The 26,059-nt window shown below is 41.9% G+C and overlaps 1 protein-coding gene across 2 annotated transcripts in view; it reads left to right on the top strand.

Annotated features, from left to right (window-relative positions):
* Positions 1-26,059, top strand: part of STK4 (serine/threonine kinase 4) — a 48,991-nt gene that overhangs the window by 8,705 nt on the left and 14,227 nt on the right. Inside the window, exons 8-11 of one of the 2 annotated variants that reach the window (XM_074553385.1) lie at positions 136-264; positions 688-741; positions 2,529-2,715; positions 15,037-15,194. In XM_074553385.1, coding sequence (XP_074409486.1) covers positions 136-264; positions 688-741; positions 2,529-2,715; positions 15,037-15,194 — 528 coding nt within the window. The remainder of the gene's footprint in view (positions 1-135; positions 265-687; positions 742-2,528; positions 2,716-15,036; positions 15,195-26,059) is intronic. The other variant, XM_074553384.1, reaches the window with a different exon arrangement.

The raw sequence follows: 26,059 nt of genomic DNA, 5'->3' as shown, positions 1-26,059 counted from the left end.
GAAGGACTGGGTAATTATTTTAATTACGTTTCGAGTTAAACCTTAATTTGATTTGAAGTAGACCATAGTAACAGTGTTTTACTGTTCTGTCCTGCTTTGGATGCAGTGCTTATTTGTTTTTAAAATATTTCTCAGCATCCATTTGTTAAAAGTGCCAAAGGAGTATCAATTCTGAGGGACCTGATTAATGAAGCAATGGACATCAAGCTGAAACGCCAAGAGGCACAGCAGCGTGAGCTGGATCAGGAGGATGAAGAAAATTCAGTGAGTATTTAATAGCAGCAGCCTGCAAAGTCCAAACTCTCACTCCTTTCCAAAGGCATAACTGCTTCAGGTTTTGTTTTTGCAATATTTTGTCCCATTGCCAGTGGATTTGACTTAGTTCTGGAGTTTTCTACTTTATGAGTGTAAGGTGATGGTTGGTGCCTGCTCAAGCTGTATTTGAGTGGGACAGGCAGCATGAGTGGGGTCCTGTTCACCTTACAGTGTAGCTTGAAGCTGGGCTACAAAGTGCTGTATGCAGAAGACTTGATTAATTTTCCCAGTTGGATTCTATTATTTATGCAGTAGTGAGAATGTTTTCATGTAGATTGAGGTCTTAGACTGCTCTCCTTGTACAGAATAATAATATCATCTCTGATGCACTGTGATATAAGTCTGTTGTGTTGTTTTACTGTTGTGCTTTAGAACATCCCTTATAGAAACTTTCTTCTGCACAAGAGCAACCGACAGAAGCCTGAGGTGAGGGCATGGGAAGTGTTCAGGGCTTGCTGTGGATTTCAGTTTGGCTCTCTGTTTCAGTGGTTACAGCATGTGGATTTGGGAAGCATGTTGAAAGCTGGTTTTTGAGCCTCTGCCTGCTTCAGCCTGGGTAAATGAAATGGGCAGCACAAGGCATTGTGTGCCAGCCCTGCTCAGGGGTGACACTTGAGCAGCATGGTCCCTGGTGTCTGTGCTGAACACATTGTGCATCTGGTTTTGCACTCCAGGACTGGATATTTATTCAATGTGGAAGTAAATTTATTGGTCACATTGCCATGATGTCAATTCTATGAGTACTGTCCCTACCCTGAGTTTTGTCTCTGCCATCCCTTCTTCCTTTCTGACTGATCTGGGGTCACAGAGGTGGTGTCTGTGTGGTGGAGTTGAGTCCTCTGTTGGTGTGTGTGTTCTTCTGAAGCTTCTCTACTCTGTGTCTGCTAGCAGAAAAGCTTCCCAACCACTTCCCAAGTGATGTGAAAACTTCTGATGCAGTCCTTTGCTAAATGATGTGTAGCTAACAAATTTATTACTTCCTCTCACCCACTCAACTCCACACAAAATTAATTCTCCTCTGTTAGCATCTTGTGTAGCTTTCTCCTGTCTTGCTATTGGTTTTGAGGTTGGAAAGCAAATTTCATAGACACTCTTGACAGAACAGGTAAAATGCTGGGAACACCAGAACATGCAGAGGTGACTTCTCTCTCTCCATGACACTGAGATGGAATATTAGAGCTTTGATGTGCAACACCTGTGTGCTTTCCTTGTAACACTGACACAGATCAGTAAGGCCATGGTCACATAAAGAATGTGAACTTCATCCTGAGAACAAAACAGGAGCATCTCAGCTAAGGTGAGATGCCTAGAAACTCTGCTGTAAACCTGGAAAGGGACTTCTGTTCCTGCAGTTGGATAGCTGGTCCACAATTTGAAGAAACCAGCTGGATTGCGGAAATCTTGGCCCAGTTCTTCATGAAGTCCTAGTCACAATCCACACTTAGTGAAGCACACACCACCTGATGGAGCTGCCATAACATAACTCTTTAGTTAACATAACTCTGCCAGGAAGTTATTCTGCCAGAATTGCTTTGAAGAGGTTGTGTTTTCCTACAGAATCAGTCTCCTAAGCCGTGGCAGCAGTAATTCCAACTTTTTTTATTAGTCCCTTTAAGCAAATGGAAAGGTAAAAAGTAATTTTCATTGAAGAATGTTACCAAAGTTTGATCATTTGTTTGAATCCTTTTTAAAGATTTTCAAATGTAGTTAATTTTTTTTTCAGTGCTCCTGAAGTTTATAATGAGTAAAACTACCTAAATGTTAGAAATAGAAAAAAAACAGGATGAGGGGCTTTTATTTCCATGTGCTACATACTCTCCAGACTTAGACCTGGTGACCCCTCAGTGAGCTGTACCACTGGAGACATAGGGTTAGGGTCAGCCCTCAGAACTGCCTGCCTGAATAGAAACACTAATGACTGTTTGAGTGCTCTAATCTACTTACAGACACTTCACCAGCTCAGAAATGAGATACAACTTGCTGAAGTTTCTGCTGATTATTTATCTGTTCTCTTACTTATCATGCTGGCAGAAAAGTATTCATTAGTTTTCATTACCTGTTTGGAGATGACAGGGAGAGAACAAAGTGCATAAACCAAACGTGGCTTCTCTGTGTGTCTGTAAAATAACCCCTCTGAATTAGTGTGACTTAAACACAGCCATTCCTCATGGCACTTCATCAGTAAAATCTGTGTTTGTGGCATGTTTGAACAGGAGGAAGATGAGGCGGATTCAGGCACCATGGTGAGGGCGAGTGGAGATGAAACTGGCACAATCAGAGCTGTGAACACCATGAGTGATGGAGCCAACACCATGATAGAGCACGATGGCACCCTGGAGTCCCAGCTGGGCACAATGGTCATCAACACCGAGGAGGAGGAGGAGGAGGGCACCATGAAAAGTAAGGAAACATCTCTGACTTCCAGAATATTGCTTAAAACTTCATGTGGGCTATGATATATATTCCCAACCTGCTTTGATAGTTTTGGTTGATTATTGTGTCTTTTGGATGTAGGGAGCCAAACTTTTAGGTCAGTGCTCTCTGAGAAACCTTCCTAGGCCCAAGCCTTCCTAGGCTTTCAAGCCACAGTATAGCTGAAGTGCAATTTCCACAATTTCCACAAGCTTTTGTGTTAATCAAATAAGATCTGATTCTTCCTAGTAATTTGGGGTGGTTTTTTGTCACTTCTATTTTGCTGGTCTTGTATTTTTCACAGAATGTAGAGGGGGCCTCTAACAAGGGGTTAATCACAAGATGTGTGTTGCTTTAGATGATGATCTGGCTGTAACCTGGCCTCTGAAAGCTGAAAGTCTGTTTTAGGAGTGGTGCATTCAATGAAGAGGCAGATTAATGAAATGACAGATACATTGAAGGCTTCATCACATCAGGACATGCAGTGGGAGGGGTTGGCATCTCTGGAGTGATGCTCTTCCTTTGTGTCACTGCAGTCACTGAGGACAGCCCAGTGAGCTGTGTTGCTGTTTCAGACAATCAAGGTGAAATCCATGCTGCCCTAAAACAGGAAAGCTTACTAAAGCCACAAGCCTTGTCAGAGGATGTGAGATTTAAAATTATGTGACTGACAGTCTTACAGCTTGAGCTGGAAAAGGGTTGAAAATGTTTCTTTGATTAAAGAAATGACAGGGAGAGCCTTCCTAGAAAAGTGTGACTACAAGAAAAGGAATCTTTTCTGAATTATGGGTTCTCATAGAAATCCATTCCCACTGGTTTGTTAAGCTCCCAGTCCTGAGGCAGTCAGGGATGATTCAATGGCCAGCCTGGATGTTTGTTTGCTCAAGGACTGGAGAAAGTGCTGACTGAGGGCTCAGCAGTGCTCAAGTATGATCACCACATACAAGGCTTGTTCTTTTGGCTCTGGCTCTGCTTCCAAAGGCTTCCTTGGCCATCTGGTATTGAGCCTTTAGCTGTTCTTCACAGGAGTTTGGAAGAAGCCTTTCCTCAGGAATATCTGTGCTGAAAGCTTCTTCCCTGTCAGGGCCCTTTGAAGCTTGTGAAACAATGTTGAGTTTGAGAGGGACATTTCAGCAGAATCTTTAAAGATTTTTTCAAACTTTGATAAACATGATTCAGCTCATTAAAACCCAGAGGTATCAGTCTGTGTAGCAGCTTGAGGCAGCAAAGACATTGGTGTGGTGGGACAAGGTTGGTCTAGCAAGGAGATGGGTGCAGCAAAAATGTCATCCAAAGAAAGGGACATTTCAGTGTTATTAAATAAACCTGGTGAAGCTGCAGTTTCTTTACTAACAGCCAGCACTGATAGTTTCTCATCCTCAATGTGTATTGTTCTATTTCATGGCTCACAGTATCAGAGGTTTTGCTGTCTGGTGCTCCTGCACTGCCAGCACTGTGGAAATAAAGCACCTCTTCAATTTATGCTCTGTGTTTGACATGTGCTTATCTTCTCTCTATCTTTTTAAGGCTGCAGTGCCTGTGTCTCAAAAGCACCCGGTGCTGTGTGTGCAGTGGTGTTCAGAGGCTCGAGGAGATAGTTTTATATTACAGTTTGACAGACAGATAGCCTTTGATAGTCTCTGTTCAGCAAGGACGCCCAGGTTTTGAGCAGTGAGTTTCAGGGCTGCAGCGATGCCTTTAGCACAGGGCAGCCTCTCCCCTCAAGAGGGAGCTCCACAACAAGCTCTGGCACCTCCAGAGCGCCGGGACTGCAAAGTGCAGATTTATTTTAAACCTTCCTTAGACTTGAGGCTCCTTGTGAACTCCCTGCTCCTCAGCTGCTGCTGTGCCAGGTGCTCACAGCCAGGGGTGGCAGAGGTGCTGCAGCAGCCCCAGGGTGGTGCCTGGCACTGGGACACTTCCATGCCATGGGCTTCACACAGCAATGCCCACTCAGCCCTTTTATTCTGCATTTTGCCCGCTTGCACCTTCATTCCAGCAAATCTGATGTTAATGAAAATGATAACTTTATCTTAACATCCTTTTCTCCTCCTTTTTGGTGTAACTCTGAAATACTGAGAGCACTTCTCAGTTTGTTCCGGGGATGCAAGGCAGTGTCTCTGAGCAGCTTGCCCTTTGTGAGGATTCCCTGCAGCTCCATTTTTCAGCTTGCCATTTACATATTCATAACATTCAGTTAAATGCATTTGGCCCTAAAGCTCATCAGCCTGCTGCAGAACCCTCTGGAGAAAGTGATTTTTTTATCTTAAATATAAATATAATAATGCTCTTTGAGAACAACTGTGTTTTAAGGAGCTTCATTGAATCATATTTTTAAAGGCACCTATAATTTTTTTTGGCAGTTTGTCTTATGACTCACAATAGAACCTATTTTTAAGTCAATAAAAAACTTCTGGTTTGTTTTTTTTACATGGTATTATAGCTTCCCTAGGTATCCTGGGCTTTTTAACTGTAGGTTTCTGAAGTTGTGTTCTAGCCCTTCTTTCTAATTAAAAAATATAAATCTGTATCTTAACGAGTTTTTTGTTTGGTTGTATTTCTTTTTAATGTAAAAAATGTGTAAAGTGTTGTATTTCAGTGTTTTATAGATAGGATTGTCTTAGAAATCTCTGGCAAACAACTTCCAATAGCCTTGAAAGTGCAAACAACTTCCAGTAGACTTGAAAGTGATTCTTGCATAAATCAGTTTGTGACTTCTTAGCTCAGAGGAATCTTAAATTCCAGTATTTTACTTTGGAGGGGAAGTTTTGTTTTGCAGTCAATTGAGCTGTAATTGTGTTTGCCTAAATTCTTTCATTTGCTTGGCTTTATTCTGGGCACTCAATATAAATAGTCAGGCATCATTAAAAATGTCACTGTGACATTCTGTTACACATTGTGAAAGCACTCAAGTGATTGCCTGAGACTGCAGGTACTAAATTGTGCTGCGACACATTTTACTTCGAAATCGATTGCTGAAAGATTACTTATGGATTGCAGTTAAACTATTCCAGGAAAACTTTAAATGTAGCTGGAGAGCTATAGATGAGCAATGATTTGTAATAACAGGCATTTCCATTGTGCTTGAGAGCTGGAATAACTTTTGGGCTGTTAATATGTCTGCAAATGTCCTTTTTTAATTTTTTCTATGGGAGAATATATAGTGCTAGTAAACAGTGATGCATTTTTTATTCTTTATGTTTTTACTCTTCCTTTTTCTGCTTTACTTGCTGTACTTGTTTAGATAGTGGAATCTTGGCATGAATTTGTCTCTTTAAATCAAAGAGTGGAACATAATTTTATAATAATGTTGCCTTCCTTGAACGCTGCAATACAATCAGATCCAAGTGAAATTGGATCTAGTTTGTCTAGTACTATAGTCTGCCCTATTTTCTCTGTTAAAGTACATCTTACTTGTTTAGGCATCAAATAATTGGCGAATTACACTGGAGAAAGCAGAACTGCCAGCAGCAGTGTGAGCTGGGCTGTCTGGTGTTTGGGTTGAGATGAATGAGGGATCTGGAGACAGGGGAAGGATTGTGGATTTGGGGTTTTTGTTCATGTGGCACACGTTCAGTACAGGGTCTGGTGCAGATATACACCAGAAGCTTTAATATCACTGTTGTCTCTACCTTGATAATGCAATGTGCTGGTCAAAATTCTTTGGAGTCTGTAAATGTTAATATAAAAAAAAATCCAGGCTTCATTCTTACACAGTTTGAGGTGGCTTGGGTTTTGTTGTGCTTTTACCATGCCCACACTGCTAAGCATGGTTGTGTCATTTTAAAAAAGTATTTCCCCTTTTGAGGGGGAATTGGGCTTCATTAGCAAATTAAATGAGCTAAGATGCAAACTTGGCAATTTCCTATTTGACAAATGATTCAGAGTAAGCTTGTCATCTTGGTGGCTGTGTGAGACATCCAGTGGGTGACACTTCAACCTGAGCCAGAGAAATGTTTCTGCCAAGACTCAGGAAACATTTTTTCCCCGTGAATTAACCTGAGATTTTTCACATAAAGCAATGGATCTGTAAAACCTGCAGTGTGAGCAGCAGAATGAGAATGGGTGGCAGAAGGATTATGTGATTGCATTAATATTGTAATTGACTAAAGTATTACTGATGTATAGCTGAGGTAGCTATAATATTATTAGTTGTCCAGAAAGGTGCAGTGGCGCTTTATCCAAATTGCTCATGCAGCTACTGTGGAGAAATAACTCCACATCTTGTCAGGATTTCCATCGTGTCTGTGTCAAAGATACTGACCAAAGGTTCTTGTTTTGCCTCTGCTTTTCTCCATGGACAACAACAGCTCTTTGCAGCAGCTTCCCACTACTTAATGTTATTGATGTCCAGTGGTGCAGTTCTGTGTTTAAAGCAAATTGGTCCCTTTAGTCATAATTGAACCATAAAACACTCCCAGCATTATAATGCATTTAAATAACGTGCTGCTTATACCAACTCCTACATTGATTAAATTGTTCTCGAGCTGGAAGAATCATCCTACTGCCACTCTTGGTGTGTGGAGAATACAAATCTGCACAGAGAAATGTTCCTGTTGCTTTTTGACTTTTAACAGGAGCCTTGCTGGCAAGCTGAGCATAAGCAGTGGACAGCAAAATTTGTTTAAGAGTATTAAGCTGTGTGAACATGCAGACAGCATTTCTGAGAGATGGGATGTGTTGTGTGTGCTGTCATTTTGTTGTGGGGTTTTTGTTGTGTGTTTTGTTTTTCTTTTTTGAACACTGGCCCTAGTAATTGAAATATTGGCTCTGTGCAGGCTGGAGAATGAGGGGAAGTTAATCCAGGATCTGAGGGGGATGCTTATCCACCTTTGGTTGTCCTGCACATTTGACCAAAGCTTCATTGCTAAGAAAAAGCTAATTACCTGTTTGTCTTGTCAGAAATGCTGAAATTGGAGTAAGGATGTATATGTTTAACAGAGCTATTTTTGCTGGTTTTAACAGTTTATTATTGAGCACTTCTCTATTTAGTTAGAAAGTAGAGGATTTTTTTTTTCTGGACAGAAGCATTTTTCTTGGAGAAGATGGGAGATGTGATTAACAGGGTCCTGGGACAGAGTGCTTCAGGAGACTCAACCAAGAGACAGAATAGTAGTAAATCACTCAGTAAATACATCTCTGTCCCATGCACATTCATGCATTTGCACATACAGGCAAACTGCAGCCTATCTCTTCTAAGAATAAACTTATTCCCTACTGGATCAAAATAAATCCTGGAGAAAGCCTTACTCCTAAGCAGGAAGAAGAAAAACTGTAAACTCTTAAATTCCTTCATTGCAGAAGTTCAAAACGAAATTTGTTTCTACCAGCAGATTTTTCAAGCTTCGGCAGAAAAAAATGTTCATTGCAATGTTGTTTTCTGTTCTCTCTAGATAAGCAAATGAGTTTCTGGCTTATGAATAGAAGGGAGTTAGGAAGTGCTTACTTGGTTCTGTGCCATCTGGGGAGCCTGAGCTCTTACCCACAGGTGCTGGATGTGAAGCCTACATCCCTGCTGATGAGGGTGTTCCTCATTTATATTGATGAGGAGCTGAGCCAGAGGATGCAGAGTGGGAAACGTTCACTTTTTGTGCATGCACCTTCACATCTCACTGCCTGTCACGTGCAGGGGCTGCTGGACTCAATTAGCAATTCAGGATAATGAGGTGGCCACTGAAAATCTGTGATGGAGGAAGGAAGCTGCTCTGTATTTATAATCATGTCTGAGATTTAAAGCAGAGGAGATATAAAAGGAGGTAACCTGACCTTAAGCACCTTCAATTACTGTGAGGATTTCCTCCCCTATTTTTGGAAGGGTTCTCACTATAGATGTTGCAGCTTTGGGTAAGTGTTGTGCTCTTCTCCTTAGATGTCTTTCACACCTTATTCATTCATAGGTTGATTTTTATGTTCATTTAGGAGTTTCTTATTAATAGCAGAAGCTGTTGGGAGTGTTTTGGTTTGATTTAATTTGAGATAGGCCATAATTATGAGGAGACTTGTCCTCATAAAGAGATAAAAAATGTTACATGTTCTGCTTTTAATGTGAGGAAATTTCAGGTGCTCTTGCCATGGGATGAACTTATTAACGATGGAGCAATTTTTTCTGTGGTTGAATAATTTGACATCTCTCTGCTCTGCTGCTTAAAATGACTCAGTCCTCTTCAGATTGTACAAATTATGCTGTCCAGCTGCTAAAGTTCATCTGTGATCTCTAAAAAATAGCCCAAAGCAAAGAAAACTGCAGTTCTATTTGAAATTTAATATTAATGAAGAGTTGCTTACACCTGACCATCAGGCATTCTTGTTGTGCATCTTAAGTATGTATTTTCAGTCTCAAAGTTACATAATTGAATATAAAGCAGCAGCTTACTGAGACTAGTGAGGACTGAGGCTTAGTAGAGGTTGCAGCCTCTGAATTTTTGACAAATGCACATATATATACCAAGGATCATGCCTTAGTTGGAAACCACTAATCACTTAGCTGATCACTTCATTGTTTCTGATTTATGTCAGCTTCATTCTAAATCAGTTTGTAGCATTATCTCCTGACTGTGCCCAGCCATAACTCTGTTGTAATCTTCACTGCAGCGTTGTTCTCGCCTTTCTGCTGGGGCTCTTCTCCATTCTCTGCATCACAATCCTTCCTGTCTTCTCAGGGGCTCCTCTTGGGCTCTTGACCCACCCCCTATTTATCTCAGTTACCTTCACGAGCTACAGCTGCTGCCCAACTAAGGACCCTGCAGCTGCAGCTCGTTTGGAGCAACTTGGACCCACACAGATCCCACAATACAACATATATTCAGGCCCCCACATTGACACACAAAGATCTTACAATACAACATATATTCAGGCCCCCACATAACTCCAGCTCCAATTTTTGTGGTACAGGGAAATCCAATCATTGTGACTTCAACAACAAGTATTTGTGTATTAACTGTATAAACTGCCTTGAGTAAAGTGGACACAAAGTGTGTTCCTGAGGTTGTCTTACTCTCTCTCTCATGACAAGCTTTGTAACTCCAGAATATTCACCCCAGGTAGACCTTAGCAATCCCTTTCAAGAGGAAAGAATAATAAAACAAGGATTCTTCTGATGTCAAGTTTGAGTAGAGAAGAATAATTTTAGAGAAAAGCAGAAATTTTAGTTTCATTGCTCAGCAAGCTTGTTCAGATAGATAGAAGGCCTTTGTAAATCTCCCTTTCTTTTTGAAAGCATCTTTTGAAGCTTGTAAGCTTCTGAAAATTTTCAATTGTGAGAGCTAATTTGGCAAAATCAACGAAATGAGTCTTTTGATTTCTGGGGCTAGATGATAGCAAGTGATCTGGTTCCATGGGTATTCTTTACTGCTGAGTATGAAAAGTAAATCTCTTGCTGGTTTGATTGACTGGGCTGTTTCTTCTTTATCGTTCTGCTTTCTCTGCAGCATCCTATGGAAATGCAAATGACTTGGAGGCTCTCCACACCTTCTTTGTCATCTTTTGCTTCATGTGAGGTGGTTTGTGTGCTGCAGCCAGCCCCTAAGACTGACCTATTCCATTCCCTCAGCTATTCAGACAGGTGACATTTTTGGAAAGGAGTGGACTGTTGTTCAGTTTTTTCCTTTCAAGTTGCCCTTGCTGTAGCCTGGCAGAGGAGAAGATCCAAGTGCTGGCTTCTTGCAGAGCCCTGCCTGTCCCTGTCAGTTGTGTTTGGGCTGTTTGTGCTTGGAGAGGGACTGTCCCAGCCTGCACACTGCCACGTGCAGTTGGACATTGCTTTCCAGTGCTGAAGGACAACACAGAAATCGAAGTTTACAGGGATATTTGTTGTGCACAACTCAGAGCATTCTCTACCTTTGGACCCACTAGTTTCACACTTTTTTCTGTTCTCAGACACAATAATACTGATGTTTTTGTACTTTTTAAGCATGACTTTAAAACTGTGTGAGTTTTCCATGGAGGGCTTCTGCTCTTCACAGAATGCAGGCTGAGCTCTGAGCAGCCCTCCCTGCTCTGCACAGCCACTCTGAACCTGCAATTCTGCAGTCAGTTGGACCAGCCCCAGCAGAGCTGTGGTGTTCCATTTGTGTAATTAATATAGCTCCTAAAAGATGACTGCATATCTAAATGATAGACCTTTAATGGCTCCAGGGAGCTCTCATGGCTCATCCTTAGAAGCAACTCTTTAGATTCCAAAATAGATGCAGCAGTGAAGCCTTTCTTGTCACCACGGGGTGACCTTCTCATAAAAGGCTCTTCTCCACCACAGTTGTGATCTCACTCTCTGTCAAATGTTCATATTTTAGCCTAACCCTGTAAAATTAGGAAGTTAAATGCTTTTTGGCACGGCTGCATTTGGTGCGGTGTCATCTTTCAGCAGCATCTGCTTCTGCAAATAGCAGGGATCGATTTTGGTCTTTGGCTGCCTGTTATCAAAATTTTACAGATATAGTGGTGTGACTCTTGTGTTGAATTAATAGCAGATCATCTTTGGAAGGATGACACTGCTGCTAAGTGCTAAGATTGACGAAAAGAAGTTCAGTTGTGCTGGGATGATAATTGATTTGGGGTAATGTCTTTCTGTCTCCAGGATCATTTCTCTCCACCTTGCTGCATCCACACCCCTACAGAGATCACAGCAGCAACTAAAATTTCAGATATCTTAGATCTGCATCACAGCTATTTCTCCTTTAATATTGCCATCTCTTTTGCCCCCATTTTTTTGTCAGTTAGCAATCTCTGCTTCATATCAGTTAAAAAACAAAGCAGCGCTAAGACGCAGTGTAATGTGTTGATGTGTGGAAATGTACTAAAAATTGATGACTAAATGTACTTAAATTGGTGACTAAATGCATTTAAATTGGTGACTAAATGCTGGTTGTGTTTGCAAGGCCTAAGGTGGCTGCAGGGTGAGAGGTGTCTGATGGTGGGTGTGAAGAGCCTGTGCCACAGAAGCACTTGGGTGGGCAGGGAGCTCTGGTGCTCATCATGCTGATTCCCTGTGTGCCCTTGTCCCTGGAATGGGACAAGTGCAAAGTCAGATCTGGTTGCTCCAGGCCTTGCAAAGTCACCCCAGTCCCATTCTGTTGCACAACCATCCTTGCTGTGAAACTTCCTTTCTTTTGTTCAGCTGAGTTACCCTTTGCAGCACTTCATTTCCCCTTGTCCTCTCACTGGGAGATCTCACAGAAAGTTCATTGCCCTGCACTTCAGGAGAGCAGATTTTGGCCTCTTCAGGAAGAAGTTTGGTAGAGTATCATGGAATAAAGTCATGGAGGGAAAAGGAGCCCAAAAAGCTCGTTCAAAAATCCAAGGCTAACATCCTCCAAGCTCAGTAGCAATGCATCCTGACAATGGGGAAGTCAGGCAAAAATGCCATGAGGACTGCATGGATGAACAAGGATCTCCTGGACAAACTCAGCCACAAAAAGGAGACCTACAGAGGGTAAAAGCAAGGACAGGTAGCATGGGAGAAATTCACAGAAATTGTCTGAGATCAGGTTAGGAGAGCTGAAACCCTGATAGAATTAAGTATGATCAGGGACATCAAGGGCAGCAAGAAAACCTTCTACAGGTCCATAATTTTCCCTGTTCTTCCTTTTGTGACTGACAGCCCTGAGCTGTGTGGTGCAGGTGGCATGCTGGATTAAGGGATGCCCTCAGTGGGACCTGGGCACACTGGAGAGGTGGGACTCTGCAAATCTCTTCTGCCCAGTGCAAGTGCTGCAGTTCTGGTAAAACACAAGATGTGAGGAAATGAGCATGGTTATTTTAACTGACACCCTGAATTAAGCTCTGTTTTGAGTGAACAGTTTTTTAGGAAGTAAATAGACAAGAACTGAATAAGCCAATGTCACTGAAGTGAAACATTTGCTTTCACAGTCTCTTCTGCTGCAAACAGTGATCTTAAAAACAGAATACAAACATGATTTAGATTTTCTCTTTTTCTCCCCCTAGGAAGTCTTAATTGTTGAGACCCAGGCTGGCTGTCAGTGAGCTGTGTATAGATTAGCCTGACTAGTTATGAATTCCTCTCTTTCTACAAAATTAGTTGGTGTTAAACATTGCCATGATTGTCCATAATAACTTACCTCCTGCTTCAAGCAGGCTGAGCTGCAGCAGGGTACAAGGGGTGTGTTTACTTCATTCTAAATAAATGTTTTATCACTCAGCAGTAATTGGATTGTGATTGTATTTCAGTAATTATTCCCAACAGCAAAGCTGTTCTCCACTTTGCAGACGTGTTCTCTGCCTGACCTTCACGCTGCTGGTCTGAAGGTGTCTTTCTTGATCTAATTATGTATGATGAGTACTTTAGTTTTGTTTTTTGAAAAAAGGGGAACTACTGCCAGGGGTATAATAATTTGTCTTTGCTCCAGTTGTCATGGTGCAAAAGTATCAGCACTTCAGTTCATGCTTGAGCTTTTAGCTGGCCCTGGAGAGGCAGAACGATGCAGGGCTTTTTCAAAATGCATCCTGACATTTAGGGCTGTGCAGAGCCACACTTCTCTCAGTATCACAACCCAAATATCCTGCCAAGATTTCTCATACTTTGTGGAAATTTGTTCTATAGACAAATAATTTCCTAGTGTATCTTGTAGCTGACCAAGGACTTCATCCACTTCTCTGAGGTTCAGACAGAGTCTGCCAGGGAAGTTCTGGATCACTGGGTGGCAATTTTATATGCAAGAATAATATTCTGTGATTAAATCTTAATGAGTTTCCAGAGCAGCTAATATTTTTTCAAGAGGAAAGCGCTGCTGAATGTCCTCAGAGAGGACTGGTTTGTGACAGCCTGCCTTCTGTACAGACTCTTGTGGGAGAGTCTCTGCATTACACAGACCTTGCCAACCCATCACAGGACATCCCCTGTGTGCCTGTTTGAAGCTCCAAACTCTTGGTTAGTTGCCTGCCTGACAGATTATATTTATTTCAAACGTATGGCATTCAGCACTGAACTTATTTCTGCACTCCAGACTTTAGGCTGTTCTGATGCCATTTTCTGCTAACTCCAGCCCTGATCCTGCTTTCTGAAAATTGTGGTTTCTGCATCACCTAAAACATATGTTTCAAGTATGAGTAACTTATTCGGGAGAACCTTGTGTTACAGAACAGAAGCATTTAGTGGGTTACAGTGCTTGCTTCCATGCTGCTCATGGCTTTTGGGGATTTCAGGAGCAGGGCAGTGGCACTGAGCTGTGAGCAGCCTGCAGCTCTCATGGTCCTGTGCTGCAGCCCTGTTAAAGCACATTTGCTGCCTCTTGCTTTGGACTGAGGCTCTTCAGGAATTAGCTGTGCTGAAGCTCAGGACAGCCCAGTTTAGGTGTGCACAGCTGGGCAGCATCTGGTGCTGCACTGGTTGCACTAATGAAGAAATCTTCCCTTGGAGGTGCTGGAAGCCTTGTAACCTTGACTTGCTGTGAAGTTAAATTTCATGTTTTCTTCCTGTTTTGGCTTTTTTTTGTTGCTGTCTGTGTTGGGAATTAGCATTTCCATCCTCTCACATTTCATCACTTCCTTCCTTACTGTGCTGTCATCACCCTACAAATGAAGCCACCCTCCCATTTCTTATTACCCCAAGTTTCTTAATTACAGCCTAGAATTGAATGGTTCATCTGTATATCTTGCTTGTTTGAGTCTAAGTCTAAGCATTTCTTCCACTAAGAAAGTTGGTTCAGAAGAGCTAATTTACAAAAATAAAACTAGGGCAGTAAACTTGATCACCTACTGACTATTTATAAAAAGAAAAAACCCCCAAATTTTGAAAGCTAAATAAGCCTTTCCACCCAAACAATATAGTAAAGTTGACTGCTTCTACCCAAGGCAAATTCTGTGGTATTTATAAGGTGTTTGTGGTCTTTGAAAGCCTCATTTTTGTCCTGTTCACAAATGTAAAGGTGAGTTTCTTGTAAAGCAGCACTGTTCATTTTTGAAGCTTGTTTCTTCAGCAGTGCATCGTGGCTGGGATGGAGGAGCCCAGCCTGCCTGGCCAGCAGCTGCTCCGTTCTGGCATTCAGGGCATGGGCTTGGTTACCTGGGGTGCTCTGGCAGGGATGGATTGCCGGTCTAGAGGCCAAGGCCTCCAGCACCGTAATCACTTCTGTGCTGGGATTTCAGCTCTCCTTCTGCACTTTTCTCTCTCTGCCGTCAGTTTTATGATGGAAAAGCTGCTGAAAAATGGTATTTTAGCAAGTGCTTTAGCAGTGCTGTGTGATTTAGTGTGTGCTAAAAAAAATAAAATAACTTCTGGGTATGATATAGGGCTGTATAACCAAAATTGTATTTTTCAAAACAACAGTTTTTTTCTTATTTTTTTTATATTTCCAGGGAGGGATGAAACAATGCAGCCAGCCAGACCATCATTCCTTGAATACTTTGAACAGAAGGAGAAGGAGAATCAAATCAATAGCTTTGGGAAGAATGTTTCTGGCCAGACAAAAAATTCATCTGATTGGAAAGTACCACAGGATGGAGACTACGAATTTGTAAGTCTATACTTTGAAATTCAATCAGTGTGACAATCTTTAAGAATTTTAGTCAGCTGCCATGAGATTATTTCTTGTTTTGACAGACTAATGGAAACTTGAGGAGGTTCTAATTGCTAATGCATTTGGATGGGGCATTTTGAAAAACTGGTTTTCTTTATGTATTTCTCAGTAATCACAGCCAGTCATTATCTGTAAACGTTCCTTGTTTAAAAGCAAACAAAGGAACAAAAAAGCCTGAGGACATGAAGGTATAAGCTGTCTTGCTTTACTTCCCCATTATGCATTTACAATTAAAAAAAATAATTCCAGATGGCAGTTGGAAAATGCAAATCCTCAGTGTCTAGTGTTTGACAAAGAACAGTGTTAGAACTATTAAATTTCCTTGTTTTTATCAAGCTTTGGCATTGGATTTTGTTTTATTATACAAACATCAAGCTTGTCTTCATTCCCCATTTCAAATCCTTATTTTCATTCTTCCTTCCTAAGGCTGACGTGCTCAGAAGTTTCAGGAACTTCTCAGAAGTTCAAAGAAAGACCTGTTATTCATAAATTTGATTTCAATTTTTGTGTGTGTGTGAGGATGTAAAATTCCATGTTTGATTTCGGAAAGCCAGAAGATACTGGGCCTTGTTCCCTCCTCATTTTTCTGCAGTGATCTTCCACTGTGAGCACTTTTTGCCCTTTCAGTGCCTGCCTGTGGTTCAGGCTGTCACTCTGGCAGTAGCTGGTGATATTCGCCCTCCAAATTGTGCAAAGCAAATTCCCTCTGCTGTTCACAACTCGAGGAGATGCCTCCCTTCAAGGCTGGAATAACAGCTGGATCTTTTCTTTCTCTTCCTGTGGATTGTATAGATTTACTGCTGTTATTTTGTTGTCTTTGCTCCTGCTTTTCTTATTTTCTTGCTCAGGCTGCAAAGAATAGCTGAGGGGACCTCCTGCATTCCCTCCCCCGTAGCCCTCTGCACTCTTATCTTTGTTATCTTTGGTCTCACAGCATAAAGCCTCTGCATAAATGAGTTTTGTGCAAAAATAACCCTCAAGCTGCCTGTGTCTCACAGGGCTTGGGCCCAGCACACCATTCCAGTCGAGTCAGGTACTTCATTTATCTCATTCACCTCGTGCTGTACCTTAATTGAATGATAAACAATTGGTTTTTAATGAGTGGCATTTCCCAGGAGACCAGGGCTGCTTCAGAGGATCTTCAGAGTTTTTTGTAGTCTGCAGGGGATGGCCCAGGGGGAAACTTGCTGTAATTATTTTCCTTTCTCATTGGGTTGATAACAAGTTTAGCAGTGTATTTCCTCTGAGTGGGAGCTGTAGGTGCAGGGAACACCCAGCCAGCACAGGCTGCACAAGCAGAGCTCTCTGCCTTTCCAGCAAGCAGCGCCCACAAATATTCTTAGAACATGAAAAGCAACTCCTGTGGCATGTGTGACCCTGTTTACTGATTTCCATTAGGACTGCAGTATTGCCACGTGCACAGATTCCCACTGTGCTGGAAGCAATAGAAGTGAGCAATAAATTGGCCTTTGGGTCACCTTTGTGAAGGAATTTGTAGGAATTTCACTTCCCAGCTCTGTGTGTTTCTCTAGTTCAGTTGGGTATGAATGTACCAGCCTGCCTTGCATATAAATTTTGGAACAAAGCTGCTTTTCTTCCTGTAGGATGAGAAAATTGCTTGAAAGCAGCTTTAATAAATAACGTGGGTGTTTTTATTGCCCTTATCTGAGGGTTAGTAAAGCTCACGTTGTATAATGTAGTCAAAGACTTAAAATCGTGGATTTTTCCCATTTGGCTAAAAGTTGATTGATTTGATGACTATCTTTGGGTAAAAGTCATGCTTATTAATGATTTATTAATTGAAAGCATCAATGTAATAAGCACTGTGGAATAAGAAAAAAAGGCTTTAATCAGTTGTATCCAGTTCCTCTGTCCTAGACCTGCCTGCAGCTATAATTTCTGCATTGCCAAAGTAGGCAGGTTTGAGCAGCCTTTTTCTACAGTTTGCAGCATTCCAAGTAGAGATGAGATCAGTGAGATGCCAGGTAAATCTTTGTTCCTCTGGGCATTAAGAAATGATTGAAATATTATTGCTTTCCGCTACTGCAGACTAGATAAATTTGCCTTCTCTCCTTTTCTGTATTCCTCTCCCTCCTGTGTGACTAGCACCTGGAGTCTCCTGTCTTCCAAAACAAACCAAAAAAAAGCAATATTAAATTACAAAAGATTTTTACTCTTTTTTTGCCTGTGGCAAAACCATTTGACCTTTTCTTGACTAACATTGTTGTTCTGAAGCAGGCAAATAAGACACTATTTATATCACAATGGCAATGTCACATTAGATGAGGGTTAGATTGAGTCAACCCCATCCTCTGCAGAGCTGAAAACCCAGAGATCCTCTTCTGAAAGGTGATGAACTCCTAAATTCCTCCTAACTGTGATGCTTGGCAGTGTTCTGGTTGTGGTCAGAGATGGCATTAATCCAGAGTACTTCCAGAAAAGTATTTGCAGCCTTGGATTTCTGAGGTGGAAGTTGTTATTAAATGATTAGTCAGTGCCTGATGCTGTTAATGTTTATCCCCTCTCATGTTTGAACAATGATCTTTAAGCTCTGTTTGACTGTGAACAATATTTTCAACAACGTTATGATTTATTTAATGTGGGGAGAAAAATACTAATTATGGGCAAAAATTCTTGCTTTTAGGAAGAACACAACAAACTCTAGCAGAGATTGCTGCAGGGGTAGGCTGATAATAGGCAGGCTGCATTGTATGGATAATTCCTAATTGCCATAATCAGATCTCAGAATTTTTGTTGTTGCATTTGATTTTGCCAGTGAACATTAGTCACATGCTGTTGCACAGACTTAATAATGCTAGAAGATTTGTTTAGACAATGTCCTACATTTTTTCCCTTTAATCTTTCAGTAGTACTGTAACATATAGGGAAATTAGCTGTGTAGTGTTTCCTGCCCTTAGACACAACAAATCCTTTACTTATTCCTATTTTAAAAGCCTTTTAACTGCTCTGAGCACGTCAGTATTCTAATACCACTTGTGGTTAAAGTACAATCACTTGTTTTTATTCTGGCCCTGCTTGAAAGGCCCTCAGTGTTGCCAAACCCATTGTAGCACATATTTGTGGATCAGCCGGTCATGAATGTTTGGTATTACATCAGTAATCCTTTTATTGAAAGCCTGTTTTGTTAGCAAATTAGCAGGTGCCAGCCACTCCTGGCTTGTGGCAGCTTTGACAACACTGAAACCTTTTCAATTTTATTGCATGACTGTGGTTCCACAGGCAAAAATCAGTGGCACTTGGGCCCCAGTGTGTCTCCAATTTTGCCATCATGATGTGGCTGTGGGTTTTTTTAAAATACCTGTGGTGTTGAGCTTAGGTTTTGCTGTAATTCTAAGTCATATTTTTTTCATTTATCAGTGAATTTTTGCTATCCTGGGGGCTTGTTTTGGATGTGAAGTCAAGTAGGACATGAACTTCTAACAGAGATTAGGGCAGGAGTGCTGCAGGACATCAAATCCTGATGGAACTGGAGCTGTTTGCTCCAAGGCTTTCTTTGATTCCAGCCCCTGTGGATCTGCCAAGCATTCCTTGCCTTGTGAGGTGCCTGTGGAGAGCTGGGTTGGTGCAGGCCCTGTCCTGCTCTGCAGCTCTCCCTGTGCTGCAGGAGGGAGCTGGGCTGTTGAAGGGAGGCAATGCCATTCCCCTGCAGGAATTCCTGCTTTTCGGCACTGGCAATCTCCATCCTGCTGGGAAGGAAGATAACCAGAATCAAGGTTTATGTCTATTTCCTAAGAAGTATGCTGCTTCTTTTGGGAAAACCATGATTTGCTTGCCATCTGCAAGGTCTTGGTGAGTCAGACTTGTTCCCATTCCTGCAATTATTGGCAGCACTGATGTGGGCCCATCCTTCTCTCCTTGCCTTAATGGGGAGGATCTGCATTCACAGGTCCTCTCATTGAAGCAGAAACACTCTGGAGCAGAGCTTCTGTCCTTAGGAAGATAAAACTAACACATACTGTCACTGTCATATTGTCTGAAAATTCCCTTCACCAGGATTTCTTCTCCTGGGAAGCTGAGAATCCTCAAAGAAAAATGAGAACAGTAATTATCTGATCTGCTTCTCCTGTGTTTTGCTGCTTTGGAATGTGGTTTGGAGATTGTTTATCCAACATGTGAATTGTTTTTACTAAATGACCAATCATGGCCCAGCTTTGTCAGGACTCTGGAAGGTGTCAGGAGTTTTCATTACCTGATTCTTGTTTCATTATCTTCTTCTTATTTCTTGTTTCATTATCTTCTTGTTGTTTCATTATTTCTTCTTGTTTCATTATCTTCTTCTTATTTCATTATTTGATTCTTGTTAAGCCTCTGTCTGTATCCTTTCTTTATTCTTTAGTATAGTTATAATATAATATAGTATAGTATAATATAGTTATAATATAATACAGTACAGCAATAATATAGCTAGAATAGAATAGAATAGAATATAGCCTTCTAAGAATATGGAGTCAGATTCTCAATTCCTCCTTCATCCAGGGGACCCAGAAAATACCACAATATACCCTGGAGGATGTCAGGCTTTGCAGAGGTGGAAGCAGTAGACGTGGCCAGTTTGTCACATTTCTGTGGAAGGTGACAGTTGCTGTGGCCTTTGGTCACAGTGCCACCACCCTGCTGGGAGTGAACCTGTGTTTGTTCCAGCCCTGTGTCCATGCTGGCAGTGCCATTCTCTGGGCTGGCTCAGCCCTTTAACTCCCTCTGAGCTGTCTCCCTGGCTGCTGATGGGAATTCCTTTGGACAGGAAAGATTGCTGTGATTTCTGTGCATTCCAGAGCAGCCTGCATCACTTCTCAGTGCACACTGTCAGCTGTTTCTCTGCTGCTGCTGCTGGGGAGGGCTGTCCTGCAAGCAGCAGAGCTGTGGCTTAGGAAATTTTTCCAGGGGGAAATAAAGAAGGATGAGCAGGAGGTGTTAATTAGCTCTAATTGGGAGGAAGAATGCAAGAGCTCATCAGCTGCCACTTCTTCCAGGGCTGCGCAGGCAGAGCCCGCAGGTACAAGCAGCAGTTCTGGTCTGTCTGTCCTGTTGCTGTCTGTCAGAGAAGGAGCTTCAGTGATTGCAGGAGCTGTGGGGTCACACCCAGCTCTTCCCCACCTGTTGATCCCTTCCCAGTTGTTTCAGCTGCTGCTTCCAAAGGCTCAGGCCACAATTTGCTGTCCATGTGTGACTTCCCTGTGGGATGTGCTCCTTCAAACAGACCAGTGTTGAAATGAAACATCTTCATTTCACAAGTGTCTATACAACACTTACTCTGGCCTGTCACACACACATTTCATGAAAAATCCTCTCCTTGGGTTTTTTTCTCCTGAGAAGCTGAGAGGCCTCGGGAACAAAATTTAAACAATGATTATCTGCTGCTGTGGGATGCAACAGGTGCATCTGTGATTGGTCTCATGTGGTTGTTTTTAATTAACGGCCAATCACAGTGAGCTGGCTTGGACTGTCTGGTCAGTCACAAGATTTCATTATTATTCTGTTCCTTTCTTTCCTTTCTAGCCTTCTGATGAAATCCTTTCTTCTATTCTTTTAGTATAGTTTTAATACAATATATATAATAAAATAATAAATCAGCCTTCTGAAACGTGGAGTCAAATCCTCATCTGTTCCCTCATCCTCAGACCCCTGTGAACACGGTCACATTGGCCTTTGGTTCTGTTACCCTGAATTCTGCTCACCCTGAATCCTGCCCAGGGCTCCTTGTAGCTGGAAGCTGTAAGAGTTGGATGCTGGCTCACCAAGCCAGTGGTCTGACAAGTGCTTGAAGCAAAACATCAAGGAAACTCTTAAAATTTAATTAAGTCCAATTTCTAAAAGTATATTTGCCTCCTTTGGAGATCCTTAATTGCAGGAGTTGGTATTACAACTGCAGTCTCCTTCAAATAGCTGAATAACTGTATGTCCCTTAATAATTATTTGATAGGAAACTGATATTTTCTCTGTCTGTAAGCAGCTTCTGGCCAGGGCTTTTAACAGCTACTGCTTAGATTTTTCTTTTTGTACAAGTATAATGTAGATAAAAGCAACCTTCCTCTTCCCTGAGTGAAGATATAATTATTTTTCTTGAAGTAGTAAAGAAAAATAAAATTTTCTGTTTACTGAAGACAGTGATTGATTATGGTGATCTCACCTGGGATATTCTGTTGTTATTCACATCCTCATTTCTGTGATTTTACTTAGTAGTTCAAAAACGTTACACTGGAAACAGATTTTTTAAATAAATAAATAAGTAGACCCACTTCTGGTATCTTTACCAGCAAAAAAGGGAAGTGTGTTGGTCTGATGGTGTCTTCAGCTCATTTAGCCTGAACAAGAGGCTGTTTGTTTGCAGTGAAAATGGGAATGTGAATCTGGTTAGACAGGTTAGGTATTGGTGTGATAGCAAGAAATTGAGGTGTATAGAAAGCTGAGTTCTTTCACAGCAAGGCTGCCAGAGCACTAGGACCGTGGTATCTTGTTTATATGTATTTTATTCTATATTTATGGGTAGACAGCAGCCTGCAGATCAGAGTCTCTGTGTGTCAGGTGCGGTCCAGGCAGGCAGGACCCAGCTGTGGGGGATGGCAGTGGGCTGGAATCCAGGCCAGGGCGTCCTGGGGCTTCTGCTGCTCACAGTGACCCTGAGATGGGTTAGAAAGTCTCTTTTCCCAGCCTGGAACTTGAAGAAGGAGTCAGAACTCTTCAGTTCTCATTCTCATGGTTGTTTATTGTTTCTCATCTATAAAATTCTTTCTCTGGCCTGCCGAGGTCCACTCAGCAAGACAGTCAGTGTCACTCTGCCTGCCCCCAGGGCAGTGTTATCTTTTTACACTAAAAACTATGTGTACAATATTTACCATAACTTCCCAATACCTATCACCTATGTTAGACAGCGAGCTTCTACTCTAAACCAATCTAAAAGTGCCACCATCACAGCAGAAGATGGAGGCCAAGAAGAAGAAGGAGAAAGGCTGGACATGACCAGATCCCTCCATCTTGCCCTCTGAACCCCCATTGTAAAAACCCCAAAAATCTATTTTTCACCCCGTGATAAATTCACTATCATTCTACTTAATTTGTCGTGGGTTGCACATCTTCATATAAAGTTGGTGATTTGCTCCATGGGTCATAATCAAGCCCTCAGGTGTTTTGGGCTCTGTGCCAGGGTCTCTGAGCCCCCTGGCAGTCCAGCACAGCCAGAGGGATGTCCTGCATTCCAACAGGGGAGGTGCAGTGAGGATGCCCTCTGGAGCAGCAGGTGCTGCTCAGCCTGGCACCACCCAGGCACAGCCCCAGGTGCAGGAACTGCAGCCCCTGCCCCTGTGCAATACCTGCAGTGAGCGTGGCCGTGGCTCAGCACAGCCCAGCCCCTCTCCCAGCCCTGCTCAGGAATGGCTGCACACTGGAACCATCTGTTTCTTTCACTGCAAGTGATTTATGGGGAGGAACTGTTGGAGGGCAGGTGATTTATTGCTTATCAATAACAGTAAACACACGCTGCTTTACAATGACCAGAGTCTCTAATTTATTGCATTCTGTCTGTGAAGGTGTCATTTGTCTTGTGAACAGCTCATTGTCTGCCAGTACCTGGAACATCCAACGGCTTTGGTTTCTCTGAACATCCATTTGGATAGCATTTGTTAGCAATCTAATATTGATGCTTTATAGCTTTACTACCTTTTGTCCTTTTAAAAGTTCAATCGATTAAAAACTTGAGAGTATTTTCTGTGCAGTTGCCAGCTTTGAAAATGATGGCAGACTGAATAATTGGCTCTTATTTTGTTGGAATTGGCCTTTGGGTCCTTGCTAGCACTACGAAGAAGGCATGCTGAGGATGCAGGGTCAAGGCAGATGCTAGGAATACTTGCATTATATGGGAAAGCTGCTGGTGTGTGACTTTTTATAATTTGTCATTTTACAGTGTTTCCTGACTTTGCAGTGATCCTCTTAGGTTTATCTTCTTTTTACTTCTGCCTTTTAAGCAGCTTGGTAAAGGTGTCAGATGCAGGCCTCTGCGCTAATTTTTCTGTTTCTCCTTTCTCCCAGACAAATTACTCAAGTGAGTAATTTGAGTTGGTTACTGAGACACCAGAAAGTCTGCTTGGACAGCAGCAAAAAAAGCTGTGTTAGAGTGTGCACATTTGTAGGTCATTTAAACAGCATTACTGAAAATCAAATAATCTTGTGACTTCTATTGAATTATTATGAAACTTAGATTATATTCTTTATTGTCTAAGAGAGCAAGTTTCTCTGACCCTTGTGTGATGAATGAAGATTGATTGTTCAAAAAATTCGTCTGAATACATATAGTTTTGTGTAGAAGAATAAAAAAGTTTGGTTAAAGTAGAGCATTTTTCAATAACATTTTTTGAAGACTAAACCAAACACTTTGAGTGAATCTTTAGGGATTTCTCTGTCCAAGTGTTTCTTCCCTTCATCTATCATGAACTCTCCTTTTTCCCAGTGGTGACTGGTATAAAAATTACTTCTCAGACACTGACTTCTTCCAATAGTCTTACTTTGAACATAAAGTGAACTTATTTGCTGGGGCATCCATCAGTTTGAGAGATAAAGCCAGATCTGGGATGGCTGATGGATATCTCTGTCCAGGCTCTGTGGAACTAGGGCAGCTTCCTGCTTGGGAAGCAAGAAAACTTGAGCTGCTTGTTTCTGCTGTGCTGGATCTAAAATAAAGATTTCTTTCTGTGGGAGAGCATTAAGGCTACTATTTTTTTCCTTTTTGTGGGAGGGAGGGAAACAAACTGGAATAAAAGGACTGTTTTTCTGACAAGAGGAGGCAGTCCAGGATAGACAATTATTAACTTTCAAACCTGAATTGTACCCCCATGGTATCTCCTGCTTATTGAGGAGGATCTTGAAGTGTATTGCTTAGATGTAGTTCCACTGTGAAGTATGATTTATAAAAAGAGACAGGTTTTCCTGATGTTTTATTCATTGGTTTTAAATGTCACCTGTCTTGATTCATAACACTGACATTCCTTGAATGGATTTCCTTTTTTTTTTTCTCTTCAGCCATCTGCCAAGAATTTTTAAAGCTCTGTTAATTGTTTATTTCTCTTTTAAGCATTACCTTTCCGGCATATTTAGTATGTTCTTCTCAGGAAATACTTTTAACTTGTGACATCTTTATTAAGGACAAATGGTTCATTCTGTCACCTTGTAGTCAAACAATCTTTTTAAAAATAAGCCCAGGAGCAGCTTTCTTCTCTCTTTTATTGTTTAAGTAGTCTTGAATGTTCTGTAACATTTGCATGAGGAAGACACTCTGAACCTCACTGCAAACCTCATTGGATTTGTGGCCAGTATGGTTCACAGCAAGTTCTGTGTACGTAGGTTTCACAAACCTTTCCAAATTCCCTTTATAGCAACAAGAACAACAAAAGAAGAATATACCACATTTGTTTTAAAAATTTGTTAGCAATATTTAAAATTGAAAAAGGTACTTCAGAGACATGACTCTTGTCTCTGCTGGGGAAGAGAATAGATTCCTGCTCTCTCCCATTTGGTAACAGGGTCATTGCTCACCACCTGCTTTCAGTTTGGTGCAAACTGACATTGATTGCAAAGCACTTACTGCCACAACTTGCTGTCAAATTTTCATTTTTTGCTATATTTTTGTATATAGCAGGCCTTCTGTGACATGAGGCTTTTAGATGAAACCTGCAGTGAGTGGGAAGTAAAATGAGTTGCTGTAGTTTGTTGCTTAGGTCATAGCCCTTAATGGAGACTGAAATAATGTAACCTGAAATCGACTTCGTATCAGAGTACTCAGACTTGTAAATTCAATGTCCTGGACTATCTTGGAGGCCCCTTGCCTACTGTAGATTTAATCTGCTAAGACATTGACTGAAAGTTTTGCAGATGAGCTAAGTAACTAAAAGAATTTCATCCTGGGCCTGTGATTATTGGGTTTGTTCCACTGCTGCTGCATGGTTAAGGTCAGACTGCAAAATGCATTTCTGCTTTGCGAGAAAGGGGAGAGGAATTGGTAGCTGAAGGTGTGATGCTGCAAAAATGCTCTCTGACCGCACTGAATTCTTTAGAAAACCTGTTTGAGCCTTGTTGTGCCTTGAGATCTGTTTCCAGGGCTGGATGTGTTCTTGGCACAGCATCTCCCTTAGAGAAAGAACACTGCTGCTGAAACAAGATCTATTTGAAATGCTTCTGAAATCTTCTTCCAGCTCAGCTGTCAGTGCAAATGTTTGCAAAGGGTAATGTAGCTTAAAAAGACAGGCTTGTCCAGGTTTTTCTCATCTGTACCAAAAAGGCTCCTTTTGGAGACTCTTTGCATGGAGAGTTTATTATATCTGCTCTAGGCTGCCTTTGGGGGATGGAGTCTGGACCATCTGCAAAAGTCAGGGGATGAAGCTTCCATCAGACCTCTGTGAGCACTTCCAGTGGGCAGGGTCTCATCTGGAACAGTGCCTGAAATGGTGAGAGCAAAGTTCCCTCTGCTCTGACTGCTGGACCTGGTGCATTTGACCTTGTGCAGCCTCTCTTGTGTGACTTTAAAACCTGCAGGAACATTGAGGCATTGCTTATTGCAATGCGTGTGTGTAACTTTGGGGTGTCTTGGATCAGGTATTGGGGTGAAATCCTTCCCTGGGAGGGTGTAAGGCCCTGGCACAGGGTGCCAGAGCAGCTGGGGCTGCCCCTGGATCCCTGGCAGTGCCCAAGGCCAGGCTGGACAGGGCTCAGAGCCCCCTGGGACAGTGGAAGTGTCCCTGCCATGGCAGGGTGGCACTGGGTGGGCTTTAAGGTCCCTTCCCACCCAAACCATTTTA

Source organism: Zonotrichia albicollis, chromosome 17 (assembly GCF_047830755.1).
Source record: "Zonotrichia albicollis isolate bZonAlb1 chromosome 17, bZonAlb1.hap1, whole genome shotgun sequence".
Lineage (NCBI taxonomy): Eukaryota > Metazoa > Chordata > Aves > Passeriformes > Passerellidae > Zonotrichia > Zonotrichia albicollis.
The sequence above is the reverse complement of the archived record's forward strand: the minus strand, read 5'-3'. Positions and strand labels throughout refer to the sequence as shown.